This window comes from Schistocerca serialis, chromosome 11, assembly GCF_023864345.2.
Source record: "Schistocerca serialis cubense isolate TAMUIC-IGC-003099 chromosome 11, iqSchSeri2.2, whole genome shotgun sequence".
Taxonomy (NCBI): Eukaryota; Metazoa; Arthropoda; class Insecta; order Orthoptera; family Acrididae; genus Schistocerca; species Schistocerca serialis.
In genome coordinates, this window is record NC_064648.1 from 74,837,120 (window position 1) to 74,860,496 (window position 23,377).

General features: G+C 40.9%; 1 protein-coding gene across 2 annotated transcripts in view; it reads left to right on the forward strand.

Annotated features, from left to right (window-relative positions):
• Nucleotides 1-22,952, forward strand: part of LOC126427315 (ankyrin-3-like) — a 95,151-nt gene extending 72,199 nt beyond the window's left edge. For both annotated transcript variants that reach the window (XM_050089622.1, XM_050089623.1), the window contains exons 5-6: nucleotides 8,075-8,224; nucleotides 22,371-22,952. In XM_050089622.1, the coding sequence (XP_049945579.1) occupies nucleotides 8,075-8,224; nucleotides 22,371-22,857 (637 nt within the window). In that variant the 3' untranslated portion in view covers nucleotides 22,858-22,952. The remainder of the gene's footprint in view (nucleotides 1-8,074; nucleotides 8,225-22,370) is intronic.
• Nucleotides 22,953-23,377: the final 425 nt, after the last annotated feature.

The window sequence follows — 23,377 nt, forward strand, 5'->3', positions numbered from 1 at the left end:
CAACGCTTAATCCGAAAGTGATGCCAAACGGACCTGTTTTGAACCAGTAAAAAAAAAAATTATAAACTCCCCTGCACACCACAAAACATAGCTGCAGTGCACGAGATAATGTATCAGAGACCTACCAAATCAATCCAACACCTGTTACAAGAGACTAGGATATCACATTGATTATGCAGACCTGCATCCAGGGTTGTCCACTGATACTGACTGGGTCGAATATCTCACGAAATAAGCATCAAACGAATAAATTACAAAGAACGAAACTCATCAAGCTTGAAGGGGGAAATCAGATAGCGCTATGGTTGGCCCGCTAGATGGCGCTGCCATAGGTCAAACGGATATTAACTGTGTTTCTTTAAATAGGAACCCACATTTTTATTACATATTCGTATAGCACGTAAGGAAATATGAATATTTTAGTTGGACCACTTTTTTCGCGTTGTGATGGATGGCGCTGTAATAGTCACAAACGTATAAGTAGGTGGTATCACGTAACATTCTGCCAGTGCGGACGGTATTTGCTTCGTGATACTTTACCCGTGTTAAAATGGACCGTTTACCATTTGCGGAAATGTCGATATCGTATTGATGTATGGCTATTGTGATCAAAATGCCCAAGGGGCGTGTGCTATGTATGCTGCTTGGTTTCCTGGACATCATTCAAGTGTTCAGACCGTTCGCCGGATAGTTACGTTATTTAAGGAAACAGGAAGTATTCAACCACATGTGAAACGTCATCCACTACCTGCAACAAATGATGATGCTCAAGTAGGTGTTTTAACTGCTGTCGTGGCTAATCCGCGCATCAGTAGCAGACAAATTGCGCGATAATTGGGATCAAAAACGTCGATGTTGAGAATCCTACATCAACATCGATTGTACCAGTACCACATTTCTATGCACCAGGAATTGCAAGGCGACGATTTTGAACGTCATGTACAGTTCTGCCACTGGGCACAATAGAAATTAGGGGATGATGACAGATTTTTTGCAAGCATTCTATTTAGCGACTAAGCGTCATTCACCAACAGCGGTAACGTAAACTGGAAAAGTAAAATCCACGATGGCTACGACAAGTGGAACATCAGTGACGTTGACGGGATAATTTATGGTGCGCCTTTATGGGAGGAAGGATAATTGGCCCCCATTTTATCGATGTCAATCTAAATGGTGCAACGTATGCTGATTTCCTATGTAATGTTCTACCGATGTTACTACAAAATGTTTCACTGCATGACAGAATGGCGATGTACTTCCAACATGACGGATGTCCGGCACATAGCTCGCGTGCGGTTGCAGTGGTATTGAATAGCATATTTCATGACAGGTGGATTGGTCGTCGAAGCACCATGCCATGGCTCGCACGTTCACCAGATCTGTCGTCCCCGGATTTCTTTCTGTGGTCAAAGTTGAAGGATATTTGCTATCGCGATGCACCGACAACGCCTGACAACATGCGTCAGCGCATTGTCAATGCATATGCGAACATTACGGAAGGCAAACTACTCGCTGTTGACGGACATCATTTTGAGCATTTATTGCATTAATGTGGTATTTACAGGTAATCACACTTTAACAGCAAGCGTTCTCAGAATTGATAGGTTCACAAAGGTACATGTATCACATTGGAACAACCGAAATAAAATGTTCAAATGTACTTACGTTCTGTATTAGAATTTAAGAAACCTACCTGTTACCAAGTGTTCGTCTAAAATTGTGAACCATATGTTTGTGACTGTTACAGCGCCATTTATCACAAAGCGAAAAATGTGGTCCAATTAAAACATTCATATTTCTTTATGTATTACACGAATGTGTAATAAAAATGGGGTTTCCTATTTAAAAAAACGCAGTTGATATCCGTTTGACCCATGGCAGCGCCATCTAGCGGCCAACCGTAGCGCCATCTGGTTGCCCTTCAAGCTGGACAAGTTTCGTTCTTTGTAGTTTTTACGTTTCACGCTTATTTTGTGACATATTTGGCCCAGTCACGATCAATGGACCACCCTGTATATATATCTATCGCGTGTCTATTGGTCATGCATTAAAACAAGCAGATGTTCCTCAGCACCTCCACATTTGTGAATGGCTGTTCACTGAGATAACAATGAATTGCTTGTACATGGATCTGTTCTTTATGTCTGGTGGAGCCTGATTTCAGCTGAGTTGTTACTTCAGTTCACAGAATAACAGATCCTGGGTAGAAGAGAGTCCGCAGAACTTCCAGGAAACACCTTTGCACGATCAGAAAGTCGGTTTTTTGTGTGCAGTGGCTGCACGCAGCATTACTGGTTTTACCTTCTTTAATCAGCTGCTGACTTTGGCCCATCACATTGCCAACATTTTCGAGCTATTTGTGGCAGCATTAATGGAGGAGGGAAAGGGGTTCATTTACTTCCAACAAGATGGAGAAACTGCCCATCCAGCCAGCCGAACCTTTGAGCACAGATACACAATCTTCATGTTTCACAGTTGTTAGCAGAGGTCAGTCTGGTCGTGGCCCAAACTGGCCACGTGGGTCACCTGATTTGTCAGTGTGTTATTACACTGCGTGAGAGCCCTCAAGAGCCGAGTCAATCACAACAATCCTCATAGTCTTCAAGAACTGCAGCAGAACTTTCCAGACGAGACTGCAGCAATTCAGGCACTCCACCTTCAGCAACCTACTGACCAGAGCCCAAAAGTATCAAAAGATGAATGGTGGCCATTTTCAACAGCTGCTATAGTCAGCTTAGTGCTGCATTTACTTTCTTCTGTTCTGTTGCTTCGTACTATAGAACTCTATTCTCTGGCTGCTTTTATTTGACCCCACCCTCTAATAAATTGCGTGTGTATGTGCGTCCACCTTAGACGACTGTATATGGAAATGGGACATCTAAACAAGGCAGTAAGCTAGTTAATTATTCTCTCTGAGTCAGAAAATATAATATTATCTTTTGTAACAGCAGTAGAATTATTAGTATTAGTGTTAACATTAGTAACAACTGTCTGTAGTAAGTGTAGTAGTTGTAGCTTCTAAAGAAAATTCATGGTGATTTAGTACTAATAGAGGCTTTTAATAGTTAGGAGTCTTCAGTGGACTTTGTGTTGAGACATACTTGTAGCCTGCACCATCTGTCACGTTCTACCAGTCTATCCAACCTACAACATTCGAGATATGTAATAAGGGATGGCCATCCAACCGCATGACGTCTGGACATAGTTTCGCCTTGGTTTCCCCACATGTCGAAGGCACTCACCACAGCGCTCCTCGAACAAAGTCGTGCATTCCGAAAGGCTCGTGATGAGGGTCCAGGTCGTTCCTCGTGAAGTGACGCTGCTATTGCCAGTACAGGTTTAATCGATGATAGGCAGGCGATCATAATGTTCTGGCTATTGAGTCTGTTATTTATAAATTGCCATGATCGCTGTTTCAACCAACAGGGTATTGAGAAAATGACATAAATAAATAAATACACTAATAAATGAAACTCTGAACCATGGTGCAGGCCAACACATTGCTCAAAAAAGACCATTATTTGGTCTCAGATGGTAGGCACACTTGTAAAGGGGTCACAGCACAGTGAGCACAATATGCAATATGGCATTCTTCCCTTGTCTTGACCAGACGTGATAGAATAAACTTGACAACGATAATGCCTGCCCTCGTGGTCATGTGCAACTCAACACTGCTACATTGTAACATCTAAATGCCCCAAAATCTTATTGCTGCACAATTAGACCAGCCACGCAACTGGAGATCAAGAGTGGAGCAGCTTCCAAATTATGTCAGTTGCAGATAACGCATGCATAGAAAGTGTCTCTTTATCCTTCACAAGTATCACACAACATCGGACACTGTTCACGGGCATTATATAAACGTGCTGTGGTGTCCAGTCTACCTGTCATGGAGATTTGAAATTCTTATCAGTTACACTGCAGCTGATGGTGTGTTGTGTAACAAGCCACAAGGACAACTCACCGCTTTTTCGGTATGCTTCAATTTATCTGTCACGCATCAAATTATTAATTCTTAAACAATGACTTGTATCAGTACACATGTTTCAGTCGGTGTCTTCTCTCTTCTTTGGATTTACACACTGAATAGTGTTCAGTTTTGAATTTGAATGTCACATCTTTCATTTCACAGATAAGAGAGACATCAGCAACTACCGACCTGTTTAACTGCTTATATCATTTACCCACATTTTTGAGAATGTGGTGTATTCTAGAAGATTATCTCACTTTGGCAACAATAATATTGTCACCAAATCAGAGTTTGCCTCTCAGAGGGGGTGGTCTACTGAGCATGCCATTTAAATGTTCACACACCAGATATTACAAGCATTCAATAACAAAACAGCACAAGTGGGCATTTTCTGTGACCTATCCAAGGCATTTGATTGTGTAAACTATAATATACTGCTAGATGAATTTTATGGGATTCATGGTGTAGTCAATCAAAGGATCTTATCATATCTATCCAAAAGGTTGCAGAAAGTTGTACTTAGTAGTAATTCAACCAACAGAATTCAGGGACATAATTCTGACTGGGTGGAAATCACGTATGGTGTTCCCCAACGCTCAATCTTAGGTCCACTACTGTTTCTCATTCTCATATGTTATCTACAATCTAATGTACAACAAGCAGAATTAGTTATTTTGGCAGATGACAACAGTATTGTAATCACTCCCAGTATTAATACAGAACTGGAAGAAATGGTAAACAAAGTTCTCAAAAGTATCACGGTCTGGTTTTCTGAAAATTGACTCACCCTGAATTTCACAAAGACACATTATATTCAGTTCAGCACCTCTGGGGGATACTGCATCGGTGACATGTGTAACACATGGTGATGAAGTAATACATAGGATGGAAACTAAACTTCTTAGGGGTCCATATTGATGAGAATTTAAATTGGAAAAACATAAATTTGGGAACTCCTAAAACAACTTAGTTTAGCTACATTTGCCCTTAGAATCATAGAAAATTTTGAAGAGAGATAAATCAGTAAGTTGACATATTTTGCTTATTTTCACTCAGCAACGTCGTATGGAATAATGTTCTGGGGTAACTCATCTTTTAAAAAGAAGGTCTTTATTGGCCAAAAACGAGCTGTAATAATAATATGTGGCACTCACGTGCGATCATCTTGTAGTCATCTGATTAAGAAGATGGGCATTCTGATTACTGCTTCACAGTATATTTGTTCCTTCATGAAGCTCGTTGTAAACAACCCACTACAGTTCAAAAGGAACCATGAGGTACATAATTACAGTACAAGAAGAAAAAATGACATTCATTACTCAACTTTAAGGTGGTCTTTAGCACACTACTGGAACAAAAAATTTTGACCACTTACACTGTGATATAAAACGTCTAACAAACAGTAAGGTAAAATTTGGAAATAAATTGAAAAAGGTTCTCCTTGAGAACTCCTTCTATTCTGCAGAAAACTTTTTATGTTTGTAATGTCTAAAAAGTTGTGGGTGGGAACTAATAACTCCACCTGTATTTCTTGTTATCATTTTGGGGAAAAAGAAAAGTAATTAGGTGGTGATTTTTAGAGTACAAATAGATGTATGAATTAATTATCAATTTGAATGTAAGATGACTCATTCCACGTCATGATGATCTATCGTGCGAAATGATCCATGGAACATGAAAGTGACTAATTAACAAGCGTTTCTTTCTTTCGTCATGAATGGGCAAACTTCCTTTAAACATCTGAAAATTCGGTAACTGTCTTCTATCTTACCTCATTCGTTTCACATTATGCAACATTTATCAACGACATTGGCTATTTTTTCACATCCTTGTGAGGCATTAAAATACCAACATAGAGAAAAACACTCAGAGCAGCTGTTACTCGGCAATGGCGTACGAGCACTCTGTCTAAGGCTCGTGGAAGTCTAACGACTTGATGGAACCGTAAAGTGATAAGAATTAATCCCTACATGTTATATGTCTACTACTAGTATTCATAGATCAACTTTTTCATTGTACCATAAATACCTAACGTCTCACTTGTCTTTGAAAGCGAGTAGCGAGCGGCGAGACGGAAATGACGTCCTGTGTGGCGGTAGTGTGCTTGGCAAAGGAGCAGTTCTGCGCTGTCGAGTTTCTCTCGCTGAACACAGACATGCAGGTCGACTCTAGTTTTTGGTGCAGCATCCACCTCACCCAGTGGTGACCCCCGATGCAGCCGCCGGGCGACGCGACGCCGGGGGCGGCTGGCGACTTAGGCTGTCGTCATCGTGGCCCCAGGGCAGAACTGGTACCATTCCCCGTGTCATCTCACGTCACGCGAGCGTAGGCATAATTAATCCATTTCTTTGTTTATACCCATTTCTTCGTGTTCTGTGTATATTTTCGCATCATTCTTACACACAACAGCGACCAAAAAACCCAAAGAGATTTTTAGCATCCCTCTATAGGCCGATTCCTGCCTCTTAAGCGGGGAAGGAATTCAAAAATAAAAGTAAAACGATTATTCGAAAACATGCTTATTTTGTAGCGTACATCTATCTGAATAGTTTGATGTACAAAACATAAGTATTTAAGAGATTATAGGGCACATTATTTCGTCCTAAGTGTACCAAGATGCAGCGCCACACCCCTTTGTACAGCAATCTGCTGTCATTGTTTGTTTGTCATACATACATGTATTTCGCTCTGTAGAATTCGAATGTTTATGTTTGCGCCAGTGATGGTCATACCTGAATGAAAGGACTATTGACATAGAAGAAATGTCTTCATGGTGGTACCCGAAACCCTAATGAAAGCTTTAACGAATATGCTTGGAAAAGATTGCCGAAAACCATTTTTATGCGAAGAAATGCACTTGCTGTTGGTTTTTATGATGCAGTTTCATATTTTAATGATGGTGTGCAAAGCCAGATATGTGTTTTAGAGAAAATGGGAATCAAGCGCAGAGTGAACTGTATCAAAGCTTTGTTTGCAATAAACACAGTGCTTGTAGTGGAAGCACGTATATCATCTTTGGAGGTAATGAATTCGGAAAGAGTGAAGCATAGGAATGTGAAAAAGACGAAAGCTGATTTACAAAATGGAAAAGAACCTGTTTATGGTGCTAAAAGATGCCAAAAGCAGCCAGAAAATTTAATGGCCCTATTCCCAGAACACGAATTTCTGTTCTCTGGTACATGTAATATCCAAAATAAATATCCAGTTCCTTTCAAACGTGATATCCTTATTAAACACAAACTCCTCGATGCAAATCTCTAGAATTTTACATGTTTATTAAAAACTGGGGCAAAATTTGAGATAATTAACTATAAAATTTGAGGTTTTTTTGAACATAAAGTTTAAAATATAACAGGTCATTCATTTTTGTATAAATTAAATAAATTCTAGAATTTCACACACCCGTAAGTATAGTTTGTATGCTGTGTAAAATTCATCGAATATTCCCTCTTACGTATGAAGAAAAGTGTACCTATAGCAAGAAATGCAGCCAGTAGCAAGTTAAAAAATTATGAAATTTCACTTGTAAAAAAACCTTATGTTTTTGAACTTCCACTGCTATGAGTGTGAATCCTGAATCCTTCCTGGTCATGTGACAAAATCTATGAATTTGTTTGTGAAAATATAGACAGAAGGAATTAATGTCTTGTGGTGCCTCTTCTGCTCCAAGTTGGCCCGTTTGACGTCCAACGCCCCTTAACACACGAGCTACAAACACCATCTCATGGCGGCAGTACCACATTAAGTGCATTGATGGGGTACTGTCATTCAAATTTCTCTGTGATTTATGCTGTTGTCTATTTAAACTATGTTGACCAATGGTTGTTGTAAGCAAAATTGTTGAGCTTTGTACAAATCTTATATTTATGCTTTATTTTGTACGAAATATTGTGTAATATGCTAGGCTACAGGTATGTGAAAATGAGAAGGAAGATGTATGATTACCTGAATGCTGTTATTCATCCTAGGTGGGCCACTACTGTCGTTGGCAGTGTGTGTTCTATTATCTGTGTGTGGACAGTACCCCAGCTGTACAGTCTGTGGTACTCTGCCCACTGGACTCGATTTGAAAACCCTTTTGGAAGCAGTGTTCCTTCTTTGCAGCACGCCAAGCGCTGGAGAGAGCAGGACCGGCCCCTCCTCGCAGACGCACAGTGGCCTCAGCGACGACGACCAGAGGCCAGCCACAGCTGTGCCTCCCACCTCTCCCCAGACGACTCCCCAGCCTGGTGACGTAGCCATCTCTCTCCTGCGGTGAGTTCAGTCACTTTACGTGCAGACTGTCCACAATCACAGCGCGACATGTTGGCAGTTAGCCAAGTGATAAAGTCAAGAAATCGAATGTCGCTGTTTTACGTTATCGATGAAGCAGAAGTTGTGGTTCTCGTATAAAGTTTTTCCTTTCATGAGTTGTGACGTTCGACGAGGCAAGGATATAAGGAGATCTCAACTTCCCTCTACAGGTTTGTAGCGTGCCTTGTTTTCAGTTCCTAACACAACTAAGTCATTCAATGTATTTACTTATGTAAGATAACACTAAATATTTCCCCAAAAATAGAAACTGTGCTGGTGTGTTGGGAGCAATTTCAGTTTTCAGCGAAAACTCTGTCTCGTAATCTGGCAGAAAGCCCTAAGACATTCTGGTAATATGTAAAGCACACCAGTAGCAAGACACAGTCAATAACCTTCACTCCACGATAATAACAGTGAAGTCACTGAAGACAGTGCCACTAAAGCAGAGTTATTAAACATAGTTTTCCGAAACTCCTGGACCGTATAAGAAGTAGTAAATGTTGCTGAATTCCAATCAAGAATAACTTCAAAGTGAGAAACATAGAAGTAGATATCCTCGGTGTAGAAAAGTAGCTTAAATGCCTCCGGTCCAGATTGTATACCTGTCAGGTTCCTTTCAGAATATGCTGATACAAAAGTTCCATATTTACCAATTATGTACATCAGCTCGCTCAGAAAAAGATCCGCACTTAAAGACTGGAAAATTATTCTTGTCACACCAATACCCAAAAAGGGAAATAGGAGAAATCCGCAGAATTACAGGCCCATATCACTAACGTCGATTTCCCGCAGGGTTTTGGAACATATACTGTCTCTGAACATTATGAATTACCTCGAATAAATCGATTTGTTGACATATTATTAGCAAGGGCTTAGAAAATATCGTTCCTGTGGAACACAACTAGGTCTTTATACTTGTGAAGTAATGAGTGCTATCTACAGGGGATGTCAAAATGATTCCATATTTTTAGATTTCCAAAAGACTTTCGACACAATTTCTCAAAAGCGTCGCCTAACAAACTGCGTGCCTGTTGAATATTGCCTTAGTTGCGTGACTGGATTTGTGATTTCCTATTAGAGAGACATTGAGTAAAACAGACGTAATATCCGGCGCTCCCCAAGCAAGTGTTGTAAGCCCTCTATCGTTCCTGATCTATACTAACGACGTAGTAGAGAATCTGGGTGCCTCTCTTACATTGTTTGCAGATGATGCTGTCATTTACCATATTGCAAAATGATTTAGATGCGATATCGGTATGGTGCGAAAAGCGTCAATTTACCCTGCACAAAGAGAAGTATGAAGTTATTCACAGGAGTACTAAAAGAAATCCACAAACCTGAAGGCTGTAAACTCAATCAAATACTTAGTGATTACAATTACAAATAACCTACACCGGAACGATCATATATATATTGTTGTGGTTAGAGCAAACGAAAGACAGCAAATCATTGGCAGAACACTTAAAAGGTCGAACACGTCTGTCTAAAGAGGTGGCTTACACCATGCTTGTCCGTCCTATTCTGGAGTATTGCTGTGCGGTATGGGATCCGTAACAGGTGGGACTGACGGATGACATCGAAAAAGTTTAAAGAAGGGCAGCTCATTTTTTATTACCGCGAAGTAGTGGATATAGTGCCATGGACATGATATGTGAATTGGATTAGCAATCCCTAAAACAAACGCGTTTTTCATTGCGACAGGATCTTATTATTAAATTCAATTACCAGTTTCCTCCTCCGACTGCGAAAACATTCTGTTGGCGCCCACCTAAATAGGGAGAAATGATCATCACGTTAAAATAAGATATCTCAGGCCTCACACAGAAAAATTTAAGAGCTCGTTGTTCCCGTACGCCGTTCGAGAGCGGAACGGTAGAGACACAGCTGGATGGTGGTTCAGTGAACCCTCCGCCAGGCACTTTATTGTGAATAGCAGAGTATTCACGTAGACGTAGATGAAGATGGTTTCCTATCTTATGAATTAACTATGTAGGAAAGAACCCTTCACTTGCGTTTCCATGGTTATTCTCCCAATGGTATAATGAGAAATTCTCTCACAGGGTGTGTGGTAACACCGGAGCTGGGGGAGTGGAATCAGTTGAGATCCATGGCTCACCCTATTACGAGAGACGTATGTGACAACGTCTAGTGCCACTTTTTGGAAATCAGTCATGGCAACATCAGCTTCAACGAAAGTGGAAGTCGGACCTATAGTGATAAAGGAGGCCATTTTGGATCAAGAAAAGTTTTGTAAATCCTGTTGTGTTGGCATGGTTGAGTGGAGATGGACAAAGCAGTCACATGTCGCCAGCTGTAAAACCTTCTGTAGCTTAGGGAGTTTTACAGGCGAACAGACAGAAGCTTTTCTTTTTATTCATCGCAGTCCAGTTTCAAAGTAAACTCGTATTCAGGGACTTATGAAAACTTATTCTCTCCCAGTTATTCAAGGATTTTGTGCTTTAATTACCTATTATGGTCAACCACAGATGTACGATGTCTTACATTTAATGTTTGCGCCAAGTTGAGCAAATACTTATCAGAATAATTTTCCCAATCTAAAAGCTTTATGCACACAGGCAGTCACAAAAGTTCACCCATGGGTCTGATAGTATAGAAAGATACAGAGAATGTACCCTGAAATTTTATAAGTAAGAGAGCCTGACAGGTATTTACCCAATTTCTCATATACAAATAGCATCAGCCATTTGTCCGGCCCCGGTAGCTGAACGGTCAGCATGACGGAATGTCAATCCTAAGGTCCCGGGTTCGATTCCTGGCTGGGTCGGAGATTTTCTCGTCCTCAGGGACTGGGTGTTGTGTTGTCCTAATCATCATAATCATTTCATCCCCATCGACGCGCAGGTCGCCGAAGGTCATATACAAATAGCATCAGCCATTTGTTCGGCCCCGGTAGCTGAATGGTCAGCGTGATGGAATGTCAATCCTAAGGTCCCGGGTTCACTTCCCGGCTGGGTCGGAGATTTTCTCGTCCTCAGGGACTGGGTGTTGTGTTGTCCTAATCATCATCATCATTTGATCCCCATCGACGCGCAGGTCGCTGAAGTGGCGTCAACTCGAAAGACCTGCACCAGGCGAACGGTCTACCCGACTGGAGGCCCTAGCCATACAACATTTCATTTCATCAGCCATTTGACATAAGAAGACAACCAACGAGAAGTAATTGTAGTCCTAAAGACTAAAGATGGAGAGCACAGCAAAGAATACTTTGTAGATAAGCCAGAAACTCATCAATGTAAGATGATGCAGCATAATCAATAATATATAATGAATCTGATGTCAGGCACAGTCCGTAAATTATGTTGTAAGTACTAGACATAAAATTAGCAGAAGCTCAGTAGAAAAGGGACACAAAACAAATTAGAAAATAAATTATTGTTGTTGAATAAGAGACAAGACATGGAAAAGGAGAAATGTTTCAGCAAAAAAAAAAAAAAAAGACTGATATAAAAAGAGGAAACAGCTGGCTAAAAAGCGACAGAGAAACATCAGCATGTGGAAATAAAATATTAAGAGCAGGAAATTAAACATATTAAGACAATATTCGATAACGGAGTGAAAAAATTTGTTGACATAGAGTTAAGAAAACCAGGCTGGAGAGCGGATCATGTGTAGAATGGTACTGATGTGAATAACAATGTACAGGGCGAAGAGAGTCATGGCTTCCTTTCTTTCAGTATCAGACGCCTTTGGTGACTAATGAAATGTCCTACATAAAAAATACAGGCTTTCGATGACAAAAGTGACAACACCTTTAAGCAAAAATAGTTTACAATCATAAATACACTGATGGAATAGAATCACCAAACGAAAAACTTGTTAATATAGAATAGTGAAATATCGGGAATACATTTGCCAGGGTAACATATTTAACTGATTAACATTGCAAGATCGCAAGATAATGTTAGTGCGAGATAAGCCACTGGAAACGTGAAATGTTTGTGCACTGTCAGAAGGTCGAATGTAAGCATGCAAACATGCATGCATTGTATTGCACTAGTATCGGATGTCGGTATTTGAAATGGAGTTCGATGCCTGACGCACTTGGTTGGTCAGTACAGGGTCGGTTAATGCTGTTGGTGAATGATGCCGGAGTTATTGTCTGATGATGTCCCATATCTACTGGGCTGGAATCACACCTAGTGATCGAGCATGCCAAGAGACGTGTCAACACTCTATAGAGCATGTTGGGTTACAACGGCGGTAAGTAGCCCTATTACAGACTTCGTTTAATCTCTAAGATATGTTGAGAACGGCGTCTTTCTCGTCTCAAAGGCGTTTTTGCCCTATATCAACTCACTGCGTCCAATCTCAAAGGTAACTAATGCTTAATGCCGTCACAGCATGTAATTAAAGGAAGCTTGATTTGCTTCCTCGTAGTGGTGCCACTGGCGCCACTCTTAAGCGACTGCAGCGAAATTTGAAAAGACATCATATTCCAGATGTAGAAACACACCTACCAGTTTTCGTTTATGTTGCAGTGCTTCTTCTTGGTGCTGCAATCCTTTATTGTGTGTACTATTTCGAAAGTACAAGACGTTGTTAACAATGTTACTAAAATCTCAAAAGTCATTGAAGGACTTATTTCACATTTTTATACGTTACTCTAATAAACGTTGGGACAGTGTTTGCTTTTATATACCAATGAATTAGGAGTGCGCCATTGACTAGTGGTCAAAATTATCCGTGTCCCAGGTTCCAAGACAGGCACTGCTTAACCTCTGAACAAAAATTAACAGCACTGTCAGCAGAAGACGTCTAGCATAAGAAGTCACCAATATCCTGACAAAGGCTTTGTCAAATAGGGTGGAGGAACGACAGATCTTCAAGGCACTCCCTTGCCCTTGAGGTGGAAAACTGCCCTTAAAAGGGAGAAGAGTCAGTAATGATCAATGACGCAAGGATGCAGAAGGCAATGGAATCGAATAAATTAAAACCACATAACGTGTATCCACAAGACATTCGTCGTTAACAGAGAAACTATCGTGATGCAATCTGCATTGAGAAAAGATTCCGGACAAGTTACCCTTTTGGATCTCTGGGAGTGGACTACCAAGGTCGAAGTGACCATGAAAAAGGGACGGAATAATTTACGAAGGTATAACCTTCTAAGACTTGGAGCTTTGAATTCAGAAGTTTGATCGTAATGGGAAAGCTAGGGAGTCTAAAAACGGAAGTGCAAAGGGCTCAGATATGGTGGGGTCATTGGTGTGAAACAGAAGGAGGCTAACGATTTGTCATAAAACACATTGGGGTAATATCAACAGCAGCCGAAAATGGTGTTCAGTTGAAGAGGGGAGGACATCTTTAGAAAGTAAAATCACAGACGGTGGACAGACGAACGCAAATAAAGGGAAGCTAATTTAGAAGAAATCTTGAGTAAAAAAAAAAAGCAACTGATCGATGATAGAAGAAAGTATAAAAATGCTCGGCGAAAGGCAGGAAGACAGCTACATTCACTGAGGTGCAAGAGTCGTGGAATACCTCCTGATATCACGTCAGACCTCCCTGTACCCAGCCTACTGCAACAACTCGATTTGGCGGCGAACCAAGAAGTTGTAGGAAGTCCCCTGTACAAACAATATGCCATGCTGCCCCAATAGCCACCCACAACTGCTAAAGTGTTGCTGGTGCACGATTTTGTGCAGGAACTGACCTGTCGATTATGTCCCATAAATGTTCGATGGAATTCATGTTGAACTATCCAGGTGGCCAAATCATTTACTCGAGTGGTCCACAATTTTCCCCAAACGAGTCGTGAACAGTTTTGACCCACTGACATGATATCGTTATTTGAGAACATGAAGTCCACAGATGGCTGAAAATGGTCTCCAAGTAGCTAAACATAACCGTCTGCATTCAATGATAGGCTGACTTAGACCAGAGGACCCAGCCCATTCCATGTAAACAAAGCCCACGCCGTTATGGAGCCAACACCATTTTTCGCAGTGCCTAGTTGGCAACTTGGCTCTGTAGCTTCGTGCGGTCAACGCCACACTCGAACACTACCATCAGCTCTCACCAACTGAGTCCGAGACTTATCTCACCAAGCCACGCTTTTTCACTCGTGTAGGATTCAACCAATACGGTCATGAGACCAGGAGCTGCAGGTGACAACATACTGTTAGTAAATGCACTTGCATTGGTCATTTTTTGCCGCAGCCCATTGACGCCAAATTTAGCCGCACTTTCAAACAGATACGTTGGTAGTACCTTCTACGTTGATTTCTGCGGTTACTTCACGCTGTGTTGCTAGTCTCTTAGCACTGACCAACCTATGTACAAGCCGCTGCTTTAGGTCGTTATCCGAAGGCTGTCAACCACAGCATTGACCGTGGTGACAGGTAATGCCTGAAATTTTGTATTCTCGGCACGCTCTTGACACTGTGGATCTTGGAATACAGAATTCCCTAACGATGTCCCATGCATCTAGCTTCAACTACCTTTCGGTGTTAAAAATCTGTTAATTCTCGCTGTGCGGGCATACGGCCACAATGACGTCGGAAACGTTTCACATGAATCACTTGATTACATATGATAGCTCCGCCAATGCATGCCCTTTCATATCTTGTGTACACGATACTACCGCTATCTTCGTATGTGCACATCACTTTTGCACAATTTGTCACCTCGATGTAAGTCATTTAGGAATGACATAAGTACCATGTTATAGGTAGCCAAGGCTAAGTAACTGCAGAAAACGTAAGACAAAACTTTAAAGAAACAGTCGTAGGAAGGACTGACACAGAATATAGAAAAGTCAAAACAATAATTACCATGGGAATTCCATTCCCAACGTCAGAAGGGAGAGCACATAAATGGAAACATTACATTGACAGCCTCTATGAAGAAGGAACTTTTCTGATGACATGTAAGAGGAAGCAATCTGTGTTGGCGTGAAAGATATAGAGGATGTACTGTTAGAGGCAATATTTAAAAGAACTCTGGTCGATTTGATAACAAATAAAGCTAAAGGGGTACATAACATTTAATCATGACTACTGAGTTCATAGGGGAAAGTAGCACCCAACGACTATCCAAGTTAGGGTGTAGAATCCTTCGAGACTGGCAATGTACCGTCACACTTTCAGAAAAATATCATCCACATATTTCCGAAGCTAGAAAGGGCAGATAATTGTGAAAACAACAGCTCAATCATCTTTGGAACTCATACATCCGAGCTGCTGATGATAATGATATAAATGAAAATGGAACAGAAAATTGAGAAAGTCTGGGATGACGGTCAGTTTGGCTTTAGGAAAGGTAAAGGCACCAGAGATGCTATTAGAAAGTTGTACTTTAGTCTGACCAAAAATTAAGATACAGTCAAAAGTTTTTTGGCCTTGAAAAAGCGTTCAACAATATAAAATTGTGCAAGATCTTCGAACTTCTTACAAAAATAGGAGCAAGTTACAGGGAAAGGAACGTCGGTTACAACATGTACAAGAACCAAGAGGGAACAGTAAGACTGGAAGGTAAAGAACGAAGTTCTTAGATTAAAAAGTGTGTGAAGTGTTTTGCCCCCACCATTCAATCTATTCATCGAAGAAGCTATGGTGGAAATGTAATAAAGATTCAACTGTGGGTTTAAAATTCACGGTGAAAGGATGCCAATGAGATAATTTGTTGAGGGAATTGCTGTCCTCAGCGAAAGGGAAGAATTGAAGGATCAGTTGAATTGAATAGTGTGTGAAGAGTAAGAAATATGAATTGAGAAAGAATCACGGAAATAAATTTCTAACGAGAAGTAGCAGGTATTGGAAACTTTTACATTTAAATTGGTGGTAATGAAGTAGACGATATTAAGGAATTCTGGAAGCAAAATAACCCACGATATACAAAACAAGAAGGGTATAAAAAGCATACTAGCAAAGGCAATATAGGTACAACTAGCCAAAATAATCCTATTGCTATGAATCTATGTTTGGAGAACTATTTTGTATGATACTGAAACGTAGACAGTGGCAAAACGCCGCGACTGAGGAGACTAGGAGCGTCCGAGATCTGGTGCTAGAGAAAAGCGTTGAAAATTATGTGGACTTGTTGCATGTGGAATGAGGGGGTACTCTGCAGAATCAGTGACATGGAGAAATACTGACAAGACGAAGAAGATATAGAGTATAAAGACTTAAGGGAAAGACAGATTGGAATACATCCAGGAGTTAACTGAGGATGTAGTGTGTAAGTCCTACTTTGAGAAGAAGGTTGGTGCAAGAGAGGAATTCGTGGCAGGCCACATCAAACCAATTAGAAAACTACTGGCTAAAATAATTTCATTTGACAGATTAATATAATTTATTTGTGCTTAATGGTCTTTAGTTCACAAAGAAAGTGCTACAAATTATTGCTGAGCCTGCAACACACAGTTTGTAGCATCAGAATGTATGTGTTTCTGTCACATTCAAATAACATGGCCCATTTCTCAGTAGACATTCAGTTTCATCGACAGTACCTGCACACCTATTAGTGAACATTAATAAGGGGTGTGTCAAAGTCTCATCTCTATGAATGCCTTGATTACGCTAAGGAAACTTTCAGTAATCGGTCTGAGCTTCTGTGGAGAAATGAGAACCCATCGTTCCTCAACATTGGACGCTTCAATCTGCTGCAAAGTCAGCTTCTAACTCATCCCAAAGCAGTTACATTGGATTCAGCTAGAAATTCAGCGCAGAATAGTACATTCATGGAATATTGCTGTCCACAACCTCTTGCCTGACAGATAATGATTTTTTGCAAGGAGCACTGTCTTTCTAATACAAACAATGTTACTCTGCTGTTTGCAGTACACAAAGCTGGGAAACGTGCTTGATATGCTGTCGAATATATTGTTCTCTTATCTCAATAGGTGAAACATACCATAGCCATGGAAATATCCCCATAATATAAGGTAATCTCCTCGCTCCTTCACTTTTGGCATTACACAAGATGCCAGATAATAGTCATTACCCAGAAACATCGGATTGCCACAGGTGGTTCATCCCTCCATATCAATCGTTCCCACTCATCCATCGTCCAGTGGCACCACGCTTTACACCAACTGAAGTGTTACTTAGCATTGACTGGAGACATGTGTGGCTCATTGGGGGGGGGGGGGGGGGGGAGGAAGGGGTGTTCGAATAATTTACCCCATTCTTTTTACCTGCCTATGCACAGTCGTTATGCTGGCAGCAGTGCTACATGCGATTTTTTTACAGTGACCCTCCATAAAGTTCCATGGTCACTGTCCATCAGTACATGGGTGCGCCTCTTCTGCCTTTTCATATGGTTGTTTCTTTGCATTTCCACTTCACAACAGCGTCGCCTAAAGTCTACTAGGGTCACTGTGTAACGATGGAAATATTCCTTGTGCATTTGTTACTAGACACATCCAGTGTCTAGTCCACATTCGAAGTCACTGAACTGCCCTGATGGACCCTTTCTGCTATTTATGGTTCTCTACTGACAACACAAGTCTCTCCGCCTTCTTTTATACTGGCGGATCGGCCTCTCGTTACATTTGTTGATCAGTCACACATTAGATAGAGATATCTAGATACTGTTGACCAGATAGTGCAGCCTATCCCCAATGTTACTATCCCCCAATGTTATTCGATCTGCATATCGAGCAAGCAGAAAAGGAAACACAAGAAAAATTTAGAGTAGGAATTAAAATCCATGGAGAAGAAATAAAAGCTTTGACGTTTGCCAATGATGTTGTAATTCTGTCACAGACAGCAAAGGACCTGGACGAGCAGGTGAACGGAATGGACAGTGCCTTAAAAGGAAGATATAAGTTGAACATCAACAAAAGCAAAAAGAGAATAATGGAATGTAGTCGAATTACGTCGGGTGATGCTGAGGGAATTAGATTAGGAAATGAGGCACTTAAAGTAGTAAAGGAGTTTTCCTATTTGGGGAGCCGAATAACTGATGATGATCGAGGTAGAGGGGATATAAAATGTAGACTGGCAATGGCAAGGAAAGCGTTTCTGAAGGAGAGAAATTTGTTAACATCTAGTATAGATTTAAGTGTCAGGAAGTCTTTTCTGAAAGTATTTGTATGGAGTGTGGCCTATAAAACTTCCGTCTCCTACTGCTATACCATAACCTTAAAGAAGGAGGCAGGTCGTGAAATAAAACTATCTAGTGAAAGCAATTATGATATAAAGCAACAGAGCAGTGTTACCGTCTGAAGGGAATTTTGTTATGTTGACCGTGTCGTACCTAACGGGGTGGCGTATCGGAAGCGAAAGTCAGAAATACGTAAATATTTGAACAGTAATAAATAATATTTAACCTATCCACACTGTTTAAAGGATAAAGAAAACGGTTGCCAGCCTAATTAGGCAAGAGAATGATTAACATTCTTGTCCAAGAAAATAGTTATTAGTAAATTTAACGGACAAACACAACCTATACTTAACCACATGCGAGTGCAATGAACTCTGACACCTGCATATGTTCACGGTTATGACTGGAAGCTGACAGAGCAGGACAGACTATTTGCCCAAATATAACAGATAATGAAACACACTATTACTTTCAGGGCTTATTTAAAGTGATGGTCTTTGTAACATTACTATTAATATTCATTGCAGAATCATTAATTGGACATAGGTTCAGAATTACTGTTCAAACAATTTCCTAGCTGAGATGAAATTATAAATGTAGTTCACTGCAAATTATGAACTGATCACAGGGTAAGTCTCTCTCAACCAAATACTTTTCTGTTAGGAATAAAGGTTATATAGAATTCATCAACAGGTTACTTCTCACTGTCTTTTGAATAAAGAAATTAATTTTTTCATAGATAGTGGTCTTCCCATTAGTTGTTACCTAGTATTAACACAATAGACAAACTGTGGATCCTGTTATACTATTAATATGCACTTCAAATACACAAGAGAGACAAACACTTAGTAAACGAGTATATAACTTTCCATAAAAACAATTCACGACTTTTACTACAGTGAGACACAATGTTGACAAATTTACAAGATACTGACTCACCTTCTGCGATTTACAACAGGCAGCAATGTGATCATTTACTAAGCAAAAATTTTATAAGCCTCAGTCTTAAGAACTTTTAATTTTGAAGTCGGCAACGACACTTTAATAAGCCGATTTAATAGGAAAATTATTTTCAGTGAGCATCATTTACTTTAACTCACTGTCTTGCCACATTAACTTTAACTTTCTTTTTACTATATTCAAGAGGCATTAATTAGCGAAACACTGGTCTTTAATGTTCGTTCAGTAGCGACACTCGGTAATCACTTTAGTCCAAACGTAGAAGAACTGAGAGGTGTTATGATAAGGAAAAAATCAAGGTAGGTACATAGATTCAGTTATAAGTTACCTTATATTTGTGCACACTAAAACATCCAATGAACTGATCCTTCACTGTACATTGTTATAGTGCTCCATTATAATGATTGCGCAATGTGGTGGCGATTGCATGCTGGTAGGTGGAATTGCAGGTAGAATTGCTGGACTCTGTCATTTCTTGGTGGCGAGGATGGATTCCAATTCCAGAACCATTCCAGCTATTTATCCATCCATCTGAGGCATTGGAAAGTGACAGAAAAAGCCTCCCTCGGACCTGCACAATATACATGGCAGTGCATAGTTTGGTTGCTCGTCCCCTGCTGACTCTTGTTCCACCTTTTCTACCTAGGCCAACCACAATTTGCGCGTGCTACTAAGTTCCGTTCCCGAGGGGAACCACACTGCCTCTTGCACACAAAATAACTAAGAATCCTAAGTGAAGGTCAGCAGTTTACATAACAGCAAACAAACATTTTAAATAAAACAGAACATTTGCACATATTAGTATTTCTACAAAAAATTATTCGCCCAAATTCCAAATGTATACAGTAAGTCTTGCCTCCCTCCGATTGAGACGAAGAATTTAAATGCCAGATATACTACACTGCATAGAATCAAACCATGACATCAAAGTTCTTACAAAGAAAGGAGTATACAATTTTGTGTTATCTGTTCAATCAAACACATTTACAGAAGCACAACGATGTAACATTAAATAAAACAAAAGTCAAAATAAATCAGTAGAATATTAGAGCTATGGTGTTACAAGCCATCTATGGAAGTGAAACATGGACGATAAATAGTTTGCGCAAGAAGAGAATAGAAACCTTGAAATGTGGTGCTACAGAAGAATGCAGCGGATTAGATGGGTAGATCATATAACTGCTGAGGAGCTACTGAAAAGAATTGGGGAGAAGAGGAACTTGTGGCACAACTTGACTAGAAGACGGGATCGGTTGGTAGGACATGTTTTGAGGCATCAAGGGGCCATCAATTTAGTATTGGAGGGCAGCACAGAGGGTAAATTTCGTAGAGGGAGACTAAGAGATGACTACACTAAGCAGATGAAGAAGTATGTAGGCTGCAGCAGGTACTTGGAGATGAAGAAGCTTGCACAGGGTAGAGTAGCATGGAGAGCTGCATCAAAGCAGTCTCTGGACTAAAGACCATACAAACAACAATAGAGTACGGAAATGCTGTCAGGTCTTAGTGTATTCAGGTAGTCAAGATCCAGCTTGCCTAGTAATCTGATTGGTATGAAAGTGCATGAAACTCCATGTACATTGACGTCTAAAATTAAACCAACAAATTTAAATTTGGCAAGACTGCGTTTGTTTTGCCATAGAATAGTACAAATAGGTGATAGTAAAGTAGAAACATTCTAAAGAGTAATTAACATAAACAACTACAATATGCATAAATGTAGACAAAATTGTTCTCAGTTTTTGCAACTTAACAGATCTGCTCACACAATTCAACAACTGGTTAATGTGCTCAGCTTAGGGTGTGACTGCCTGTGGCTCATACACCCCTCACAATGGCAGGGCAAGCTGCGAATGACATCATCAATCTCATGTGGAGGCAATAACACCATTCTTCCTGCAGAGCTGCTCGCCATTTTTATGGAACTGTTGGTGGATGCAACCCATAACTCTAGTGTATCCACGACGTACTCTATGGGATTAAAACTGGAAGATCGAGCAGACCATCCCATGCATGCACTATCTTCCATTTCCAAGAAAACGTCAATCACCCGATCTCTATGAGGCATATCTCTGTGAGGCCATTGCACCTCGCAACAATGGCATATGAGGTCCCAAGATCTCCTCATGATACCTGACAGGAGTTAAACCTTGCTGATTCACCAATACAATGTCATGTTCAAGTAGTCAACGTAATCACTGCGCACACCACCAGAGATCCTCTTTGGTATCAGTCTTTCTCCACAAAGTTTGGGTTCAGAAGTACTGTCTGACACTTCCTCCATATGCAAATCCGTCCAGAATCACTCTCCAAACCATTTTGGGACTCATCTGGGAAAATAACACTGGCTCACTGTTCGGCCATGCAGGTGGCATGTTGACGACTTCTCTCTACACATGTGTCAGAGGTACATATAAAACTGGTCTCTGACAATAAAGGTCACTCTGCTGAGGCCGTCTGTATAACGTATGCCTCGAGACAACCCATCCAGTACATGCTGCCAGGTGACATGCCATTTGCCATGCAATAGTAAGGCAGTACCCTGATGCCCTTTTAGCCAAATAGCGGTCCTCCCTTTCTGGTATCACATTTGGTGGGTGCCTCCTTCATCTTCAAGATACAGTTTCTGTCTCTACAAACTGTCGCCACATCTGAGAAACAACAATGCTATCCACATTAAGCCATCTGGCCATAGAGAGACTGGTATGCGTCTTCTCTGTACCAGCTGCACCGTCTGTGACAGCGGTTGTGGATGTGGGACTACTTGGCAAAAACTACCCCACGTCATAGGTGCACTGACTTCATCGTGGGCGTGATTGGCCGTTGACTGGAATGCTATCTTTCGTGTAGAACACCATGGTGCATACATCTGTTGATAGTTTGGATGATTACAGCGTGAATTAGGCACAAGATGGGGAAATCGCTGTTTGTTGCTTTAAGTTTGGACACCAATTAATTGTGTTAACCTTCTTGGAGTGATAAGTTTTGCGAACTCATCACAGTTCTGATTCTGCGATAATGTTTCATCTTCAGACATGTGTGTTTGGAGAAATTTGTAAGCATCTCCCTTTTGTTGCAGGAATCTTTCTGGAGAACAGAAGGGCGAGATGCTGATCGCGGCAGCTAAGGAGGGGTCAGTGAGCGAGCTGCGAACTTTGCTGGCTGTGGGGGCGGACGTGGAGGCTAAGAACGAGAACAGTCAGACTGCACTGCACTTGGCTGCAGCCATGGGGCACGTGGAGGTGGTGAGGCGTCTGCTGGAGGAAGGAGCAGGCGTTAACGCCAGAGACCGCTGGCAGAACACGCCTCTGCATCTGGCTGCATGGAATGACAATGTGGCTGTGGTGCAGCTGCTGTCAGCATCCTCTGCCGACCCCAACGCCAGCGATAGCATTGGGAACACACCACTGCACGATGCGGCACGGCGTGGCCACCCAGATGTGGCGACTGCGCTACTGAAGGCAGGGGCCGACAGGGAAGTCAGGAATGACAATGGGGAGACACCGCTGGACCTAGCCGAGCGGAACAACCACCAGCGGCTCATAGACATCCTAGGATCAAGCTAAATATAGTGCAAACGACTCTGGAGTAAAATAAAAAAAGCCTTCTATGTGATCTTTGTCACTTATAAAATTAAGAATACAGAAAAGTTTATCCTCCAGTCTTGCTTTGCACACATATTTATGTAGTACATTCAACGACTCCTATACCACTACAACAAGACTGCTTATAGACTACTATAGGTAAAAGTGTGGGCACTCCTTTTGCTAAAAACTCAAAAAAATTAAATAATTCTGGGTTACTAATAAACACCAGTTTTCTACAATATTTTATTACTGAAAAATACTTTTTACGTGCTCATTTGGCAAAATGTGGAATTTCTACAAAACTTCTATAAATTTTCTCATATCCATATTACCGACACTTAAGCTCTGTACTTAAAATACGTATTCACTTGAGATCTTTCACTGAATTTACTTCTGCATCTAATGTACAGACGGTCCAGCAACCTGTGTTTGTAATTTAAAAGCGGTATTATCACCAGTAGTTACAACACATTAGTTCCGATTCCAGATTGAATTCTGT